At 36.8% G+C, this 17,560-nt stretch overlaps 7 protein-coding genes across 8 annotated transcripts in view; 3 read left to right on the plus strand and 4 right to left on the minus strand.

The window, feature by feature from the left end:
* Positions 1–1,973: 1,973 nt before the first annotated feature.
* LOC110844394 (uncharacterized transmembrane protein DDB_G0289901) lies at positions 1,974–4,190 on the plus strand. Its single transcript, XM_022090585.2, has 2 exons — positions 1,974–2,204; positions 2,270–4,190. The coding sequence occupies exons 1-2, from the start codon at positions 2,072–2,074 to the stop codon at positions 3,793–3,795; spliced, it is 1,659 nt and encodes a 552-aa protein (XP_021946277.1). The 5' UTR covers positions 1,974–2,071; the 3' UTR covers positions 3,796–4,190.
* A 133-nt stretch (positions 4,191–4,323) lies between these two features.
* On the plus strand, positions 4,324–5,601 carry LOC110844395. The gene is made up of 3 exons (XM_022090586.2): positions 4,324–4,790; positions 4,868–5,027; positions 5,139–5,601. Exons 1-3 carry the CDS (start codon positions 4,725–4,727, stop codon positions 5,489–5,491), a joined length of 579 nt encoding a protein of 192 aa, XP_021946278.1. The 5' UTR covers positions 4,324–4,724; the 3' UTR covers positions 5,492–5,601.
* Positions 5,504–8,572, minus strand: LOC110844392. Its single transcript, XM_022090584.2, has 2 exons — positions 8,130–8,572; positions 5,504–8,051 (listed from the first exon to the last, which is right to left on the minus strand). Exons 1-2 carry the CDS (start codon positions 8,296–8,298, stop codon positions 5,644–5,646), a joined length of 2,577 nt encoding a protein of 858 aa, XP_021946276.1. The 5' UTR covers positions 8,299–8,572; the 3' UTR covers positions 5,504–5,643.
* Positions 8,573–9,161: 589 nt separating this feature from the next.
* On the minus strand, positions 9,162–10,796 carry LOC110844396 (glucan endo-1,3-beta-glucosidase). The gene is made up of 8 exons (XM_022090587.2): positions 10,511–10,796; positions 10,391–10,421; positions 10,161–10,290; positions 9,958–10,083; positions 9,857–9,887; positions 9,683–9,792; positions 9,601–9,608; positions 9,162–9,511 (listed from the first exon to the last, which is right to left on the minus strand). The coding sequence occupies exons 1-8, from the start codon at positions 10,755–10,757 to the stop codon at positions 9,415–9,417; spliced, it is 780 nt and encodes a 259-aa protein (XP_021946279.1). The 5' UTR covers positions 10,758–10,796; the 3' UTR covers positions 9,162–9,414.
* Positions 10,797–12,002: 1,206 nt separating this feature from the next.
* LOC110844397 lies at positions 12,003–13,452 on the plus strand. Its single transcript, XM_022090590.2, has 6 exons — positions 12,003–12,164; positions 12,234–12,301; positions 12,682–12,712; positions 12,789–12,851; positions 12,925–13,085; positions 13,169–13,452. Exons 1-6 carry the CDS (start codon positions 12,113–12,115, stop codon positions 13,298–13,300), a joined length of 507 nt encoding a protein of 168 aa, XP_021946282.1. The 5' UTR covers positions 12,003–12,112; the 3' UTR covers positions 13,301–13,452.
* Positions 13,453–13,608: 156 nt separating this feature from the next.
* Positions 13,609–14,367, minus strand: LOC118434345. Its single transcript, XM_035847631.1, has 4 exons — positions 14,131–14,367; positions 13,906–14,058; positions 13,692–13,847; positions 13,609–13,629 (listed from the first exon to the last, which is right to left on the minus strand). Exons 1-4 carry the CDS (start codon positions 14,365–14,367, stop codon positions 13,609–13,611), a joined length of 567 nt encoding a protein of 188 aa, XP_035703524.1.
* Positions 14,368–14,829: 462 nt separating this feature from the next.
* Positions 14,830–17,560, minus strand: part of LOC110843392 (nephrin) — a 130,790-nt gene continuing 128,059 nt past the window's right edge. For both annotated transcript variants that reach the window (XM_035848676.1, XM_035848675.1), the window contains exon 25: positions 14,830–17,531. In XM_035848676.1, the coding sequence (XP_035704569.1) occupies positions 17,188–17,531 (344 nt within the window). In that variant the 3' untranslated portion in view covers positions 14,830–17,187. The remainder of the gene's footprint in view (positions 17,532–17,560) is intronic.

Raw genomic sequence — 17,560 nt, forward strand, 5'->3', positions numbered from 1 at the left:
CAACTAAATTATTCTTTAATTTATAAATACATTTTCAATTTTCTACATCAAAAATGAGTGCTGTGTTTGATAGGTGTGGGAGTCTGATTATATTTACGTAGCTTTTTGTACAGATGATAATTGAATACGTATGATACCAATTTGCACATTTACACACTTTTATTAGTATTTTATGTATTAGTCTTGCTCAATGAGGCTGGTGAATGGCTGTTACTTTCATATTTCTAAATATAGTATTTATAACCCGTAGAATCATCTCATTTCTGCGATTTTTGCTATTTTACTTTTTAACGTTTACTAAGTCTTCAACAACGAACTATGTATTTACGTATGTATGTAGTATGTCAACCGCCGTATGCAAAATTTTACATGGTCCAACACTACGTGTAGCTTTTCTAGTAATAGTACTCGCAAAATATCTTCGTTGCACAATATTGTACGAGGGTTATAAAAAGTTTATGATCCATATTTACAAGCGTCTATTAATCATCAAATATCTATGCAATTTGTGAAACCCAATTTTATTAAAGAAACGTGTCATTCCGGAAACTCAATTTTGATACATTTACACAGATTGTAGGAAATGCAAACAATCGCTTATACTGCATATACGTACGTGCATATATAATTTAGGTGACATGTCGAGCCTGCAATAAACCATTTTTTTCAACTTATTAAATTATATGGTGTGAAGTAAAATTTATGAGTAGCACGTAAATAATGAATATCAGTACGGTTTTACAAAAATTGGGTTTCGAGGGGTTTGTAATTCTATCTCAAATGAAGATCTTCTAGAAGACTTTACACCTACATCTAAATCTATCTTAAAACCGATTCTTATTGACAAATGCATATAATTATATATTTGTGCATTGATTCACCAATGTTACTGCTATCTTACCTAAGTATAAGTGTGTCAAGAAATATTTAAGCTTTTTTATGCAAACATGTAGGTATTTTAAACAAGAAGCCCGTTGTTGATCATACAATGAAATTTTAATAATTGACCGAAAGCGAAATTTCATGACACATAATCTATTAATTACCAATATCCACCAACAGGAATCAATCACCAAAAACATATTTTAATCAAGAAAATGACACATGCATTTATTTTCTTGCAGATTTTTCACGTTATCTGCCAGCCAAAATGCAATTAAATATTTACGTTCAAACTATCTATACTATGTAAAATGTCTTCACTTGTGCTATTGTAACATGATATTTATTAATTACGCATAATATTACGTATACTTTAAACGTTCATGTTTTAGACACTTGTTTATCAATGTGAGTGTCTGAAATTAAAATTTAATGATGACCCATCAAATTTGACACCTCTTCAGCTTGTTTCCCTACATTTGAAAAAAGGCCAACGAGAACAATGACGAATATGCTACTTTTGTTGTGGGTGGTGGCTTTAGACGGAACCCCGTCTCTTTTATTTACATATGCATACATTTTCAAAAGGTGTGTTCAGGGAGCATTGCATATTGGTCGTGCCGTTTTCCATTTGAAAACTTGTTCTCCGCACATTTACGCATCTCATTATTATCGTTACATTCACATTAAGGTTCAATTTTTTAAGACAATTGAGCATATCTTTGATGAGCTATGAAATCATACATCAGAAGAGATTCCTGTTTCCTGTTGGATGAATTTGGACAGCCAATGGCTCATCCTCATATACTAAATTGTCCTTAAATGAGCTGTGGCAGTCTGTTATTATAACATCAAGTTGTGAACATCTGATGAAGACTCGTTACATAATAACAATATTGCATTCATCCGTGGTAAGCACTAACGACCCCCATGACATTAATCAAATGGCAAAGCTACATGATTTTTTATAGATATCCTGCAAAACTGTAAAGAAGATTCACTACTCACTCGCTCGATAATTTGCTGCGTTTGATTGCATAATTGCATGAACCCTTCAAAAATCTTTACGCGATATAAAAGCATCTTCTTCCTGTCCACCACATTTTAGTCGTGTTTTTATGTTCATTTGAGCACAATAGCAGTGTGGGCAGGGGAAGAAGAAGATAAACAGTTTGTGAGTGGTACGAGAATGAGATTGATACCGAGTTTTGTGGGTGTGGTGCTCGTGGCACTTTTTGGAATTGTCCAGGCCACACCTGGAATTCTGGACTTGTTCAATTTTGAAACAAAATTTGGACCTCCACCTGTTCGGACTGTTTATGGTAAGTCCAAAGATTTTTTTCTTGATTGATTAAGTAAATAGGTTAATTTATCTTTAATATCATAGTCGTTAAGCCTTCCCACGGACATGGCCATTCACATCATTCACATGGACATCACCCTAAGACCATAATAAAATATGTGTCGAAACCACCAAGCTCTTCGCATTCTATTTCTCCATTTTCCATATTTTCCAAACCCTTCTCTTCCTCCTCTGGGGGCTGGAGCTCACTCTCGCATGGACATTCCTCACCATCAGGAGGAAGAGGAAAGGGTACGTATGGAAAACCAATGTCAATGGAGGTCGATGAAGAAACTTTTACCAAATTAACTCAACAAGAAGAAGACGACTCATCCGCTGCAGCTGGACCCATGAATGATGACGCCATGAATCAAATGTTTACCTCCACTCGGGGGAACGTAGACTCTGAAGATCCCAATTCTCAAGTAGAAGTGGTGAGTCCCCCACAAACTATGAGGGGAATGAGACCACCGCCAACTTCTACTAAAGCAGTCATGATGAGCCAAGGAGGATATCAACAGCTCCGTTCTCAGGCAGGCCGAGCAAAACCAACCTCTGGAGGTCGAAACCGTCCTTCCAGTTCTATGGCAATCATGTCCGCTGGGGGTGCTTCCCAAGCCGGGAAACGACCTTCCAGCACTTTTAGTCAAAGACCATCAAGCTTCGATGAAGAGTCCGGTGATGCAGAAGGATTTGATGAGGATGCTCATGTGTCAATGTCTCCTCCTGTGCGAGGTCGTGGTCAGTCTTCATCCTCGTCTGATAAACCAAGCAGTAGTAAACCAGGAAGCAGTAGCAGCAGCGGATCTGGTTGGTCTTCAAGACCAAAAACAATAACCTACACTACTCATGGCGGCTGGGGCGGACCTCCTTCCGGTGGTGGTTGGGGATCACCGTATTCCTCAAGTTTTGGATGGCCCTCGTCTTTTGACGAAGATGATTACTGGCCCATTGGAGGTGGCGGTTGGTCCTCTAGTCCATCATCTGGCGGAGGATGGTCAAGTGGGGGTCCAGGAGAGACTGATGAGAATGAAGAAACTGCACCGGAAGAACCTGAAAGTGAAGGTCCTGTTGAACCTGTGGAGGAGGTTGGGACTACGGAAGAAGGCGAAGATCGTAGACCACAATCTACCCCACCATCTACTGGAAGACGACCTTCATCTGCCGCAGGTCCAACTTCTGCTGGAAGACGTCCACCCACTGGCAGTAGACCAAGCTCCATGCCTATTGCTGCTGTAATGGGTAGAAATATTCCTACATCCCCCATGTCGAATCAGCAACCCCGACAACCAACTCGTTCAAAATTGCCAAGGACAAATGAACCACAACCAGAACTTGAATCAGGAACCGGAAGCCAGTCGGAATCTCCACGACCCGTGTATGGCCCACCATCTCAACAACAAGGTGGATCTGGAAGTAGTAGTAGTGGCAGCAGCAGTAGTAATATCGGAAACTCTGGAAGTGGGCAATTGATGATTGGAGGTCAAGTGATTTCTAATCAAGATGGACTTCTTGATGATGAATTGATTCGAACGGTTCAGCAAATTATTATGACATTTGACAAAAATTGAGTTTATGAATGTGTAGACGTTACATCATTCTATAGAAGTTCAATATTAAGACTAGTCAGTCCCATCCAAAAGTGATGCTTTAAATTGCATATGACTGAAAGTAAGCATATTTGTACTTTTAGATCTTACTCGTGGGCCACAAGTCGTGGCATGTTGTTTTGAGTGAGTTAATCAGCATTTTGCGATGCCTCTTTATTGTAACATTTTCTGCATATGTATTTAGTACGTTTATATCACGATTTACTACTGTTACTGTTATTAGTTTCGAAATCGGATGCATCTTAATTACACGATTATGAGTATTACTTGTACTTTATACATATGTACCTCGTAGGTAAATGACATTGAAGCACGGATGACAACAAATAAAGACGACATGGTTGTTGAAAAAATCATATTACTAATTCCACCAAATGGCGGAACTAAGTAGCTAAATATCAAGGAAGTGAATGGACCATTTATTGGTGTTTCATTATTATGCTAATCCTTGAATTAAAATTTTGGTTCGCTTGATTTATTTCAATCCCAAACGTAAATATTTATGTATATTAAAGAGTTACATACCGGCATAGGTAAATTTACTACTATAATGTTCCACTAAACGTGATCCTCGCCTTGTTTCCGAACAAAATTTCATACTTATTGTCAACAATGATGAGGAGACCTTGTTTGCCAATCTATAATGATATTTATATATGTATAACACACTGTTTGAGCAAAAAATTTGGGGAAATGCGTCGGATTTACAGATCCAGATCATAATAAAAACAAGTCTTGAGTACTTTATTATTAGAAGTAAAAGGCGTGCCGAAGAATCAATCAATGTGAAAATTAGTTTGGCACTTTTAATTATTAACAAAACTGCAACAAAACTGCATAAGAACATGCATATTTATTTATAATCCGTCAGTTGCATAGAATAGATAACCATGCTTATACTGCCATATCAGTTCATGTGGATAAGCGTCGTCTCGATATTTTTAATTATTGGCGTAGTAAGTTTGGAAAACAAAGGTTTAATTTCACTCCGACATAATGTTAAAATATACAAAATATGCATCTTCTAATGCAGGGTCTCTTTGTGTATTTGGTGCTCATACCGTTGCCAGATTTGGGAAAATATTTTCCAAAGCAGAATTGGGAAGAAAAATTAACATATTCGAGAAATGGAGGAAATAATTTGGAGAACCCAATCACAAAAAAATTATCAAATGTGTTGCAATATCCAAAAGGTAAGCAAATCATGTTCCATGCACATTTCATAGTGCTTACACCTTCGTAGCATGTATGCAACTACTTAAAAAAATATTTAATCAGATGATGGCATTGAATGAGAATTTCAGCTTTGGATAACACAGTACAAAAGGACAAAGATCCCCAGCAGGAAAAGCCTTCGGTAATTACAGGACCTCAAGGTCACGGTTTTTACACTTCTGGTCACTGGAAAATTGACCCTTTGGGAGCAGAATCGTTTGGACAATTCTCCAATCCCGAATTTCTCATGACCGAGTACTTTGCTTCGATCATGTCCCCACCTGTGCCACCCGAGATGGAGGAGAATGGATCAACGTCACAACATTGCCATGATATCGGAAACCTAATGGTTTGTGAAAATCATGACAATGATTCCCATTCTAGCGACTATGCATTTATGGATAGCCAAAGTGATTCAGATATGGTCATGATGATGTTTTAATGCACCAGTAGATTAACACATTTAATATTTCTCATATTTCAATATCAAAATAAGCTCTGCTGTTCTTCTCATTAAATATTTGCGACACAATACACGATTTAAATATCAAATATATGTATATGCAATGCATGCATGCATAAGAGTTGTATAAATTAAAATATTTTTCCGAAACTCTTAAAACCTTCATGATTTAGAGGTTCGGCGTTGGTGGATGGAATTCGACTTTGGACTTCAGATGATGCGGTCTTCCATGATTCACTACTTGAACTGCCTCCTCCTACTTGTGGGCGTATGAAAATGGTGGAATATTTCGCACTACTCTGGCTCGAAGCTTTGGGGGTTGGCAAAACTGCAGATTTTAAAACTTGCTCAATTTGTCTGGTATTTTGGAAGAGCATATCTGGGGCTGAGAACTGTGGCTTAAGAATTGAGTTGGACTTAATAATTGTTCCATCCGAGGGGTAGTGATGAAGAGGAGGACGATTCGGCGGCGACGGTGGTGAATTAGGAAAACTATATTTATTCGTTATACTCGAAGAAGACTCGATGTTCTCCGAAAGTTGTGATGATAATCCATGTTGCTGTTGACCATTTCGCAATATTACGCGAGCGTATGCGGGTTTGAACTGTATTTTGTCGGAATATGGTCGTGTGTTTTGTTCGGAAAACTGCGAATCTGTTTGGACATTTTTAGGAGAATATTGCTCAAAAGTTTGCTGTTGTTGAACGTTGATTTGTTGTGGCGTTGGGCTGGGTTGCCGAATTAGAGGAATACTAGTTGTTGCCGAAATCGTTTGGGGATAGTCAACGCCAGATTCGGAAAACGGTTGAATTTTGATTTGTGAATTTTGTATTGGACTGCGTGTGGTTACAGGCGTTGTGGGTGGTGATGTACTCGTAACAACCGGTACGTGGAAATTATTTGGTGTAGGTTGTTGCTTGACTTTTTTATGCTGCTGCTGTTGCTCGGTCAGAATTATATTCTCCAGAAAAGCATCGCTGTAGTTGTTGAGAATTTCTACTGCTTTTTGGATGGTGTTGTCCCGAGAAATTATTGGAAAGTGTGAATGTGCATTTATTTGCAAAGGTGGACGTGAAATTATGTTAGGTTGAAAGTACTTGTTTGTCGTTATCGGAGTTTGTTGTTCTTGTTGATACGAATTCCCTTCGTAGTTGGTTTGCTCTTGATGATGAGAACCTGTTTTGAAGTAATGCGTCTGTGCCAAAGGGGAGCCCTGAATACTAAAGTGCTGGTTTTTAAAAATTACTGGAGAGTTATTATCATACTGCGAGTGGTCGTAGTAGGGTTGAGCACTGTTAGGAACGAATCCAGGGTGATTGTTTACAGGCACTTGCTGTCCTGGGATTTTATGCGAAACCGAATGGTGGTACTTCACTGGTAGGTTGTGTGCAGAGATGAGTCCATTTGTAATTACTTTGTCTACGACAGTGGGCTTCAGATTAGCATGATGATGAAGGTTATGATAGTTCTGTTGTAGGTGGCTGGGAGGTGGACTATTTGTAGTTTCATGGACATTTGGAGCGCTTCCTGGCGACCCTTGTGACTGAGAATACTCCTGATTTCTCAACGATGCTTCCAACAAATCCATTTCCTCGTTAAGATTCGTAGGAATTCCGTGTTCCAATTCATTTGGGCCTGGGCTTGCCTGGGGCGATGGCAGTGGAGAATCTGTCGAGGGGACATTGGTCTTATGCAGCGTCATAATATGCGTGCCAAGATCTTCTGGAAGTCGCATTTGTGGCTCACTACTTTGGGAGGTTTGGTATCCAATTGTGGGCACCGTAGAAGAAACACCTAGATCTGAATTCGACGTATGTGCGGGTGTAACTTGTTGCTGTTGAAGGTTTGGAGGTTCTTGTGATGTTGTATTTTGGTGATTTATTATGGATTGTGATACGTGAGGATGAGATTGTTGCTGCTCGGATGCACCTACTCCTGGTCGTGATAATAGTTGCAGTTGCTTTAAAGATTCACTTAAAAATTTCAATTGCTCACTCAGTGTGTGCAATTGTGGAAAATTTGGGTGCTTCTGGTACGATGATTCCACAGGGTTAGGTGCATCTACTGGTGCGGATGTTGTCGTTGTTTGACTTGATACACTTCCATGATCGTGGGTCTGTTGTTGATTGTGGCTTTGCTGATATTCTGATGTGCTGTTGACGTTTGGAGGATGAACATCTTGTGCCAAATGTGGAAGTGGGGGTTCAGTTGTTGAAGTTAAAGAAATGTTTGATAAATCCCTAGTGTTGCCACTGCTTAATTTAATCTCTTCGTGAAAACTTGAGGCGACATTTTGATCTGTTGACTGTTGATAGGTTGATGCGACCCCACCACCCCCAGCACTGTATTCAGATTTGCTTGATTGAAGTGGGGGCAAAACCTGATCAGTAAGTCCTCCCGAGAAATCGTTTCTTTCAAAGTGAATTGGAGAGCCATCAGCTTTTCTGTGCGTATCAATCACATAATATCCATGCTCAATTGGCTTCCCATCGGTTGAAATTCGTGACGGAGGACGCTTCAAATGTTCAATTAGAAGAGCTGATCGAAAAATAATATTCAATAAATAACTGCAATTAATTTCATTCACAAAATTTGTACAAAGGAAAAACAACTTACAGTATGCGAAAGTATCCATTGGATCAATTCCTTTGGGAATTATGTCAGAATATTTTTCATTATTGGTACCATTTGGTGCTTCTGCTGAAGCTTCTTGAGACAACAAAACTCCACTTCCACAAAACAAGATTATAAAAATGACGGTAAACTTATTTCCTAAAGTTTTCATTTTATAAATAAATATTTCACACTATTTCAATAACTTAATGATGCGCGACAATGCACTGTGGTAAAATCAAACTATCTCAAGCATGTCCTCAGAGGTCAATGCCAACTTGATGTGATCCAACGAGATCAAGAGTGAAATTGCAGTTTTTCATGTGCAGCATGAATCTCTCACGCCACGGCGATTAAGAGACGTTTGTGAAAAGGGAAAACATTTTCATCAAATTGTAATAATAAACTAATGTTTGGCTCTTTAGCTCTGTGATTTTCTTTACATTTTGAACTAAGACCATTAGCTAACTAAGGATGCATCCTAAGTTGCGAGAGTGACTAGTTGATGTCACCTGCAAATCCTTCTCTCTCTGCCGTGAGGTGCATCTTGATTTCACATGGGCAAATAGTAGGCTAGGCTCACAACATTTACTCCTGCATTATGATGTGACGTATGCTACCAAACCTGCATTTATGTGGCGAGATTGCATCGAATCATGACATTAGTTCATCATGAAGTGCATACAGACAGGCATAACCAATATTATTCGACTTGTTCCAAATTACTAGTGCCATCGTATTAAACTTACATATTATCGTAGATATATAGCCACCCTCAACGCACTCTAAGAAGAGTAACAATGAATGATACGTATGTACATGCACAAGTTGTTGTGTACATTAATGCATAATTTGAAAGTTTAAATGATTTCTCCTATATTATAAACCGTATTACAAATCCGAGTAAGATCGTAACGCGTAAACTCACATAATATGTATGTATTTAGTATAGTGGTACCATGCAGTGACTTTATATTGCTGTCAGATTTCGTAATTTTAATTTTACTAAAAAAATGCCGATCTCCGAGGTCGAAATAAACCAAATATTTTTTTTTCAGATAATTTTTAATGAGCGCTGCGGCACTAATAGTTTAGTCGAATTAATTCCACCCATAAAAATTTAATTTTAAAGTGTTGCATTTAGTTATGCACAAGTTCAGTGGTCAAATTAAGAATTATTTGTATCAAGGAATAAATTTAAAATCGAGTTAAGAAGCGTCTTAAAGGACACACACTGAGTTAAAAATAAAATCGAATTGTAATCAACATTATTTTTTTAATTTCGAATTTATGGGCAGAATGTAACAGCAAAGTTGGTGTTGGTTGGGCAGTTGTGTAACCCGGCCTCATCGTCATAAGAGTAGCTGTATGCTGATGGACATGTTCTAGAAAAAATTGAGATAGAATGAATAATGTTAAAATTCTCACAATCAGAAATTTGAAAGTTGTTTAAGCATATGTGATTGTGAATTACCGGTGAACCTGAAATAAATATACGAGAAGTTACACATATTATCAACACAGAAATAAATTAGGCACCACAAAAAGTAAATTACCAAGTCCACGTATGCTGTCCTAACCACAAGACCAGCTCGACAAGCCAGAGGATCTATCGGTGGCGTTGGGCAACAAAGCCACAATCCCGGTTCAATGTCTTCAGGTCGCCCTGTTAAAATAGAATTAAATTTAGTCAAGAATTTCATTAACCTAAAATCAATAAAATCATATACCGTGTCCGAATGGTGGAGGGTAATTCCATTTCTTCCAATTAATTATACTTGATTAATTTTAAACGTAATTACAAATTAGTTTATTCATCAAAAGACGATACCTTGCATGGGGCAAGACATGCGACAGTTCTTCCGTTCTTTATCACCCTAAGATCTCCGACTTCTAGATCGTTTTGTGGACAAGCGTCTAAGGATACAGCGCAATGCGTTGGAACACAGGCACCCCCCTAGAATAATAATAATTTAAGATCTGCAATAACAGCAAAAACTACTTATTGTAGCTGAGCCTAATGAGACTTCGTACATTTTGATCAGGAATGATTTGTGCTGGAAGACTGTACCCGTCCACAAGAGAAACATCGTACCAGACATCATCGGTATTTGTGATTGGGGGAAAGAAAAATTCTACTTTGGTCTCTGCAGGTGGATCACAACTGGAAGCATTACAGAAGTATTATTACTAGTGCCTTATATTAAGTAATGAAACTACATGTGAAACATTGCATTTAGCAGATAATTATATCGTTTACTAACCCAGTTGGTAAACACGGGTCGACGGATTGTCCTATAGGATTCAAGCGTAATTTAGTACACAAGTAGTTTAATGGTAGGATTATTCTACATACAAGGGACATATTTTAAATTGACACTGACCAACTTCGCAGTTTTGACCGTTGGCGTCACATCCGGTCTTTGGCCAGAATCGACCACCCCAACCTGCATCTGAGATTTGGTAGACGTGTGTGGCACCGTTCGCTAGTCGTCGTATTCCATCGGGATGTGGAGGACCCTGTGCGTTCGTCAGAGGTGACACCCACACATCTTGAGAGCACCGATTAGTGAAGCTAATTTGTCTGCTGTGGGCAAATGCCACAAAACACAGAAGAAGGAGGACTTTCATTTTGGAGGAGAGCAGCAATGCAAGCGATTCTCTCACCACTTTTGCAGTTTTATATATTCAGACTTATCTTTCTCATCAGTTAGTAGAGAAACATTTTGCATTTTTCGGTATTAATGCGGTACACACGTTCTCATTACATGGGCTGGTCCAATTTGATAAGATAAACACGTACAATTAAGAATATTATGTACATTTGCAATCCATAGTGCATAATCGACCAATTGTCAGATGGTTCATAATTGATTGGTTTGATGAGCATGAAATGATTGATTAGATTGGACTTTTGTATTAAAATAAGTCTGATATCACCTGGTTGTTATTTTTAAGTGCTAGTCTGGATATACAGCGAATTTGCACTCTATAAATATATGAAAGTACTTAAGTAGGCATGTACCCAAACATCACTGAAAATTATGATAGCGATCACTGATATGTAGCATGCACCATATTATTTGGTCTATTTTGTAATACAAACTCATGTCTTTTATGTACTAGCACATCTGCATCTACATTTAACCTTGACCTCCAAGAGCGAAAATACAAAAGGACTTTGAGAAAAACTCATTTACAGATTGGGACCAAAAGTCACCTAAAACAATAAAGTCATTATACGAGTTTGAGGGATCACATCCGGCGGTGTGTCCCCTTTTTACTGGAATAATACAATCTGTGCAAGCATGTATGTGCATATGTGCCTACTCTTTGTGTACATGAATGTCGCCTCCAAAATGTCGTCCTTGACCTTCGCCTTCCTGACGGATGCGTAATGCATCCGTATTAGCCCGAGTCAGGGCTTGTGGAACCTTTATGTCCGTCCGTCCGTCTTATGAGAACTCTCGTTATCGCATTAAGAATTAAGCATTAGCTTAATAAATATGAACTAAATTTTAAGATTTTTTTCTCAGGAGGACCCAGTATGGTTTTTGAAATTGGTTAAAGAATCTGAAATTTTGCAAATTTTGCCGGATTATAGAAACATTTTTGACGATTGCGAATATTAATCGGTACGGGTCATTGGGCAAAAATTTAGAAGCGGACTCTGTCCCTGACTCGGGCTATATGAACACTGCACAATGTAGGTTTTTTTCGCTATCAGTTCATGCAACAAGATTTTACAAGTGAATGTATGTTTTATGAATAGAGGGACTTTTATTGCATCCATCCTCCAAGTACTCACAAACATACACATGATCAACGATTACTGGGTCAACATGGCATTGGGTTCTTCCTCGTCGGGTCACTATAAAACTGAAGAAAATTTCGAAAAAAATTCCATTCTTGTTCAAACCGTTTCATTCTCTTACTGAATCATATTTTCTCTACAGAAGAAATTGTCTAAATCAACGGATTGCAAAATGAGAGGTCTTTTCTCATTTGTTCTTGTAGTGGCCCTTTGCATCATGGCAGGTATGTGCAATAACTTTGATCCAGCAAATTCATGTAGTACGTCCATTGAATTTTTTATTTATTTTTTAGTGAATGCTGCATATGAGAATTTCTTGTGCGCGATCGATCCAAAAACGAAGGTTTTTTTTCCTTGCTCCGTAAGAATTTTTAACAAATATATTCTTATGCTAGCTATAACAACTAAATTTTATACTGCCTGGGTCCACGATTGCTTGACATTTATTGCCTAGTTACCCTTAACGGTTGCGACAAATGGTCGAGTTATAAATAAAATATTCATTTTTGAAATTATTTTAAAATTGGTTTTTCTCCCATGGACGAAAAACCAATTCTCCAGCCAAAATATTAAAAAAATAAACTGTAACCCACGACAATTTAAAAATGAAAATTCATTTGTAACTCGGGCATTTGTCGTAACCTTATAGATTGATAAAGTGTCAAATAATCTTGGCCTGGGTCAATACGCAAATAAGAGCAAAACACGTAACTCGAGTTGTTAATTAAATTGTTCTTACAGATTGACTGCATTAACAATCACGGGTCAACTGGTAAGATTTTTAAGCACCTAAATAGTACAATATTTAATAAATCATGTAATAATTAATCACAATTGGAACTTTAAAGGTGGCAAGTGCGGTGATGTTCACAACGGGGATTTCAATTGCTATTGTTCGGGCTACTCTCCAAGTAAGTTCATTCCTCTCTTTTCGCATCAGATTCGGTTAAAAAGAAGGACAAATAAATTTAATTAACATTTCAGCTGGGGGGATGGAAAAATCCAACCACTGCAAAGAGCCAACTGATGACTTTCGTAACGTTTGCACTGTTGATTGCATCTGTGGTCATGCCGCTGAAGGAGGTTACTGCGATTTCGATCGCAAGGCTTGCATTTGTCAAGGGGTTGGAACTAATGTGAAAAACGTAATAGGATTTTCAATTTTATAAAAATTATATTCTTGATTAACTTTTCGTTTACTGATTGTCTAACTTTGTGTTCATTTCAGGCTAACTGTCCCGCAAAGGATAACCGAGAATTTGGTAAAATCGTGTATAACTACCTTGGGCCTAAAGGTTTAGGCGAGTATGGAATGCACGTCATTGCGAGCATTGCAAAAAATGTCACTCTCCAATATTGATTCAAAGTAGTGTATACTACAATATGCTATATTACCTATAAATCTCATTACATTCTATTATCCTTCAAATTTGTGGCCTTGTATGTATGACTTGTGTTTGCTTCCTTCCTCCGTTATTAAAAAATAAAGTCTTTGATTTCCTATTGTGAAAATTTTAGAAATTGTGTTTATCACTATTAAGTCACAAGCACATATTATTGCATTAATTTCATTTCAATGATTCGTAATTCTCATAATGAAAGCATGTTTACATCGTTCATCTTGTTATCGTATTGCAAAACTTTTAATTTTGGGGCAGCAATAGTATTTCAAATTTGAGATCGACCCATCTAAACATTGAATGCTTAATTAAATTACTTAATTACTATTCGGTATGTGTTCGAAAACGTACCAAATTCAGACACGTCCCAATCAGTATTAGCTTAGTAGGCACAGGCAAATCTGTTGGTAAATGGATAACCGTGTGCAGTGCGTTTCTGGTCGTTGTGGGGCCTTCTTTCCTCTTGTACATGCGCCCCAACTTCCTGTCTCCTTTTGCACTCAAGATCTACAATTTATGAAAGAATTAAATTATACTCATAAAGCTAATAAAATGTGCAATTAACCTTTGCCGAATTCGACCATCCAAATTCACCATTCATTAAAATCTGCAAAATGGTTTCCTGCTTCTCATTTTGAATAATGGCAACGGAACTTATGCCTGGTAATTCGTACACATAACCAATAACATGCTCTGGAGGGGATTTTACACACAAAATCTACAAAATTTATTTTACACCGTCAACAGTTGGCGAATAATTTTAGTAATTTTATTATATAATTTTAATTACGCATCCTTTGTGCTGAAATGAAGATTCCAGATTCATCACCGCTAAAAGTGGCTTGTCCTCTCCGATACCATACACGTTAATCTTGTGCTGTTGAGGAATATTGCCTCGTGTGTACACAATTTTTAGCAAGATCGTGTCCTTTTTACTCGTAACATTCAAATTAACAGTTGATAATCCATCATTTTTTGGTGAAATGGTAAGACCTAGAAATTGCATGCGGTTTGAAGAATTATTCATTTGGGCTACTTTGCAAATTCATGGATATTGTGATAAAGCAACCTGAAACTTTGGTCTGGTTAAGGTAGATTTGACTCAACGGTTTCAGTACCTCCAATTCTGTTGGGTAGCTGACTACTGTTTTCGGCAGTAAGTTGCTATATTTGACAAAAGGGTTAACTTTTAATTTAGGAGTTTTTGTTAGCTGCTGCCGGTAGCTATAAAAAATTGAGGAGCGTGCAGTTGTAGTTTTGGTGAACGGAAATGCAAACGATGTTGTTAATCTTATTGCACTGGCCGATACACCCATTTTGCGACAAGCGTATTAGTTAATTGTTTCAGTATGGTATTACAGCAATGTGGCTTTACTTTAATAATCAATTTCCTATTACAATGCTAGTGTTCCTAAGGTGCCAAAAGGCAATCAATCGTGATATTACAGAATGCATATAAATAAATAAACGACATTGCACACATTTTTTATTTATTTTTCACGCAGTCAGTTCACTAATTTATTGAAACTTTTAAAAATTAAGGCACATGAGATGGAATTCTTTGCAGCTCTAATTCAAACGACTACTACAGACAATTTATGATAATACAATTTTAATTATAGATCATTCACCATATAGTCTTTAGTTCATTAATTACTTGCTACACGATTAATTTTTCTGATGTAACATTTTCCAGCTTCTTCAATTTGTAAGAAAATTTGTAGTTCCTAACGTTCAGATTTCTGTCGTTTGGCAAAAACTATCATTCTAGCCTTATTTCTTAAGCTAACAATAAATTTAACCGTACTGCGGGATAACTGGAGAATTTATATAATAATATAATTCTATAGTCATTAGCTTAAGTACTATAATGTAACTCGGAAGATGTGCTTTAACTATTGTCACATTTAACATGTAACAATAATGTACACATAATAGTAAATAATAATAATATATAAATACTCTTTTAAACTATGTCATGCATTCAGCAAGTACATATAATATTTCGTAACCCTAACATGTAAGCTTTTAGCATCACTGACTTTACCAAATATTCAATAGCACGTTACAAATCATAAGATCTACGTATTATGCATATGTATGTATCTATATTCAATTGTAGATTAAATTAAACTTTGAAAAAATGTGACTGAAACAAGAAATATTGGTGCATTTCTAAAGAACTATGTCAATTATTACTACATTAATCTATTTGTGGAATATTTGTAGTTACCACAAATAACTTAAGTGACTCAACTTCGACAACAACATTTACCATTTAATAATATCAACAATAATAGAATTTACAATTTACACATGTTTGGGAATTTTCTAGCCATTTTCAGTTGAGAATAAAAATATTTATTAATCTTTGACCATTTACCCAAATTATGCACACACCTACGGTACATCTGTAATACTAGTCCATTGAAGTTTACTGTACTTGTACATATATTTTTATGTGATTGTGAATGCAGATCAAGGTCATTCAGCCTTCTTTTTGTAATAAATATTTTCAGCCAATTATGTAAAGTGATTAATTAATCCAAATCCTACCCGTAAAAATTCGTTTCTCGGTAATACATAAACCTCTTACCCAATCTTTAAACTTGAAATAATTAATTCATTTTATTATAATTACTAACAAGTAATATGGTTCACGCAAAATTCGATGTCGTTTAATACCCAAGTAAACTTAAGGCGACTTATAATTGTATGTAAAATTTCTTTGAATTCAAATATATTATTGTCATTTTACGGTACTTGTCAGAAAAAATAAGCACATAAGATTATATAATCTATTTAGTGGTAACATCAACCAACTCCCTGCAATATGCAGTGACATGGTCTTTTTTATCACCGGTAACTTAGGTTTTTAAGAATACATAAGTAAAACCAGAAGATACAGACTAACAAATGTATTAAGTATAATAAGTCAATTTGCAATTCAAAAGTTGAACAAGAGTAAATAATATAAACCAATCGTGTATAAGCTCATAGAACACCATACATATTTAATAATACATTGTTCAATAAATAAATGCCAAAAATTAAATATATACAAATTTAGATTTTACTAAAAGATTCAGAAAATAACAATAATAATCACATTAAACTGTTTTGAGAATAATAATGCTAAATACGTATAGATTCAGGAAATCAATAGAAACAAATTATATATCGTAAATTTTCAGCGTCAGAAGGGAAATGACGCAAGAGATCTTTGGGTTTCGGTTTTCGTTCCCGACGCTGTAAACGTATCGTATTGAATAATAACAAGTATTTTGGGATGGGAGGAGTTGTCTCGGTCGGAGAGTTGTTATTATTATTATTACTTTTATATCTTTAATAAAGTAAATTTATGAGAAACCACCATACGCTAACTATACGTTTTTTTTATATATTACAATATTTCCCCTTATATTTATCAGAGTTAATGTAATGATTATCTTCACTAGAAAAATTACTACAAATAGTCCAAAGTATATGGATATATATATTATACTTTATAAAAATGACTTGCACCGCCACTTTAGCAAGATAAGACGTGAATTATTGAGATAACTTTGGAGTCGCGTCCGCTGATCCTCTCCTGACTAAATAACTTTCTCTAGTGCTAGCAGCACGACAAGAGTAAGCAATATAATACATCGGGTGCATGTAAGTGACGATTTATTTTTCTCGGTGGTTTTGAATCAGCTTCAGAGTAGTCACAGAGCTGCTGATTTAGTGGTACTTGGTGGTGTAGATATACAGAGGTAGAGAGCTAGAGAGAGAGAGGAAGGGATCGAGAACAGGTGCGGTGGAGGTGGACATGGATTGATTTAGAGCAGACTAAATTAAAAAATCAGACGAGATGACCCTCATGTTCCATCATAGGACTTGGGTTTGGGGCAAATGTGGTCAGTATGGAGCCCCTTCCAGGAGAAAGGGGACCATTAGCAGTGATAAGACGGCCGTTTGCCTGGAAGCTCGAGGTGTTGGTGGGGCTGATGGCTGAGTTGAGCATGTTGTGAGAAGATGAGTGTCGCACACTGCCGTTGCCGACGGGACTGCCTCCAAAGCCGGGCGGAGGAAATGGAATATAGCGTGCTTCAGGTGGGATATTGTATAACTCTGGGATCGGTGGAACATTTGGTGGACGGCTTGCGACTCGAGGTGTGGTTCGACCGTACAATAACGTTTTATCACCTAAATTAAAAAATAGAAAAAAGTATGAG

The sequence above is a fragment of the Folsomia candida genome, unplaced genomic scaffold (genome assembly GCF_002217175.1).
Source record: "Folsomia candida strain VU population unplaced genomic scaffold, ASM221717v1 Fcan01_Sc002, whole genome shotgun sequence".
NCBI classification, from domain to species: Eukaryota; Metazoa; Arthropoda; class Collembola; order Entomobryomorpha; family Isotomidae; genus Folsomia; species Folsomia candida.

Coding starts and splice junctions, on each gene's coding strand:
- LOC110844394 (XM_022090585.2), top strand. CDS start 2,072: ATGAGATTGATACCGAGTTTTGTGGGTGTGGTGCTCGTGGCACTTTTT. Junction 2,205..2,269: donor ACCTGTTCGGACTGTTTATG/GTAAGTCCAAAG, acceptor TTAATATCATAG/TCGTTAAGCCTTCCCACGGA.
- LOC110844395 (XM_022090586.2), top strand. CDS start 4,725: ATGCTTATACTGCCATATCAGTTCATGTGGATAAGCGTCGTCTCGATA. Junction 4,791..4,867: donor TATTTTTAATTATTGGCGTA/GTAAGTTTGGAA, acceptor CTTCTAATGCAG/GGTCTCTTTGTGTATTTGGT. Junction 5,028..5,138: donor TGTGTTGCAATATCCAAAAG/GTAAGCAAATCA, acceptor TGAGAATTTCAG/CTTTGGATAACACAGTACAA.
- LOC110844392 (XM_022090584.2), bottom strand. CDS start 8,298: ATGAAAACTTTAGGAAATAAGTTTACCGTCATTTTTATAATCTTGTTT. Junction 8,052..8,129: donor AATGGATACTTTCGCATACT/GTAAGTTGTTTT, acceptor TTTTTCGATCAG/CTCTTCTAATTGAACATTTG.
- LOC110844396 (XM_022090587.2), bottom strand. CDS start 10,757: ATGAAAGTCCTCCTTCTTCTGTGTTTTGTGGCATTTGCCCACAGCAGA. Junction 9,888..9,957: donor CATGTCTTGCCCCATGCAAG/GTATCGTCTTTT, acceptor ATTAATTGGAAG/AAATGGAATTACCCTCCACC. Junction 9,793..9,856: donor CCCTCCACCATTCGGACACG/GTATATGATTTT, acceptor CTATTTTAACAG/GGCGACCTGAAGACATTGAA.
- LOC110844397 (XM_022090590.2), top strand. CDS start 12,113: ATGAGAGGTCTTTTCTCATTTGTTCTTGTAGTGGCCCTTTGCATCATG. Junction 12,165..12,233: donor GGCCCTTTGCATCATGGCAG/GTATGTGCAATA, acceptor TTTATTTTTTAG/TGAATGCTGCATATGAGAAT. Junction 13,086..13,168: donor TTGGAACTAATGTGAAAAAC/GTAATAGGATTT, acceptor TGTTCATTTCAG/GCTAACTGTCCCGCAAAGGA.
- LOC118434345 (XM_035847631.1), bottom strand. CDS start 14,367: ATGAATAATTCTTCAAACCGCATGCAATTTCTAGGTCTTACCATTTCA. Junction 13,848..13,905: donor GATGGTCGAATTCGGCAAAG/GTTAATTGCACA, acceptor CATAAATTGTAG/ATCTTGAGTGCAAAAGGAGA. Junction 13,630..13,691: donor TTGGGACGTGTCTGAATTTG/GTACGTTTTCGA, acceptor TTCAATGTTTAG/ATGGGTCGATCTCAAATTTG.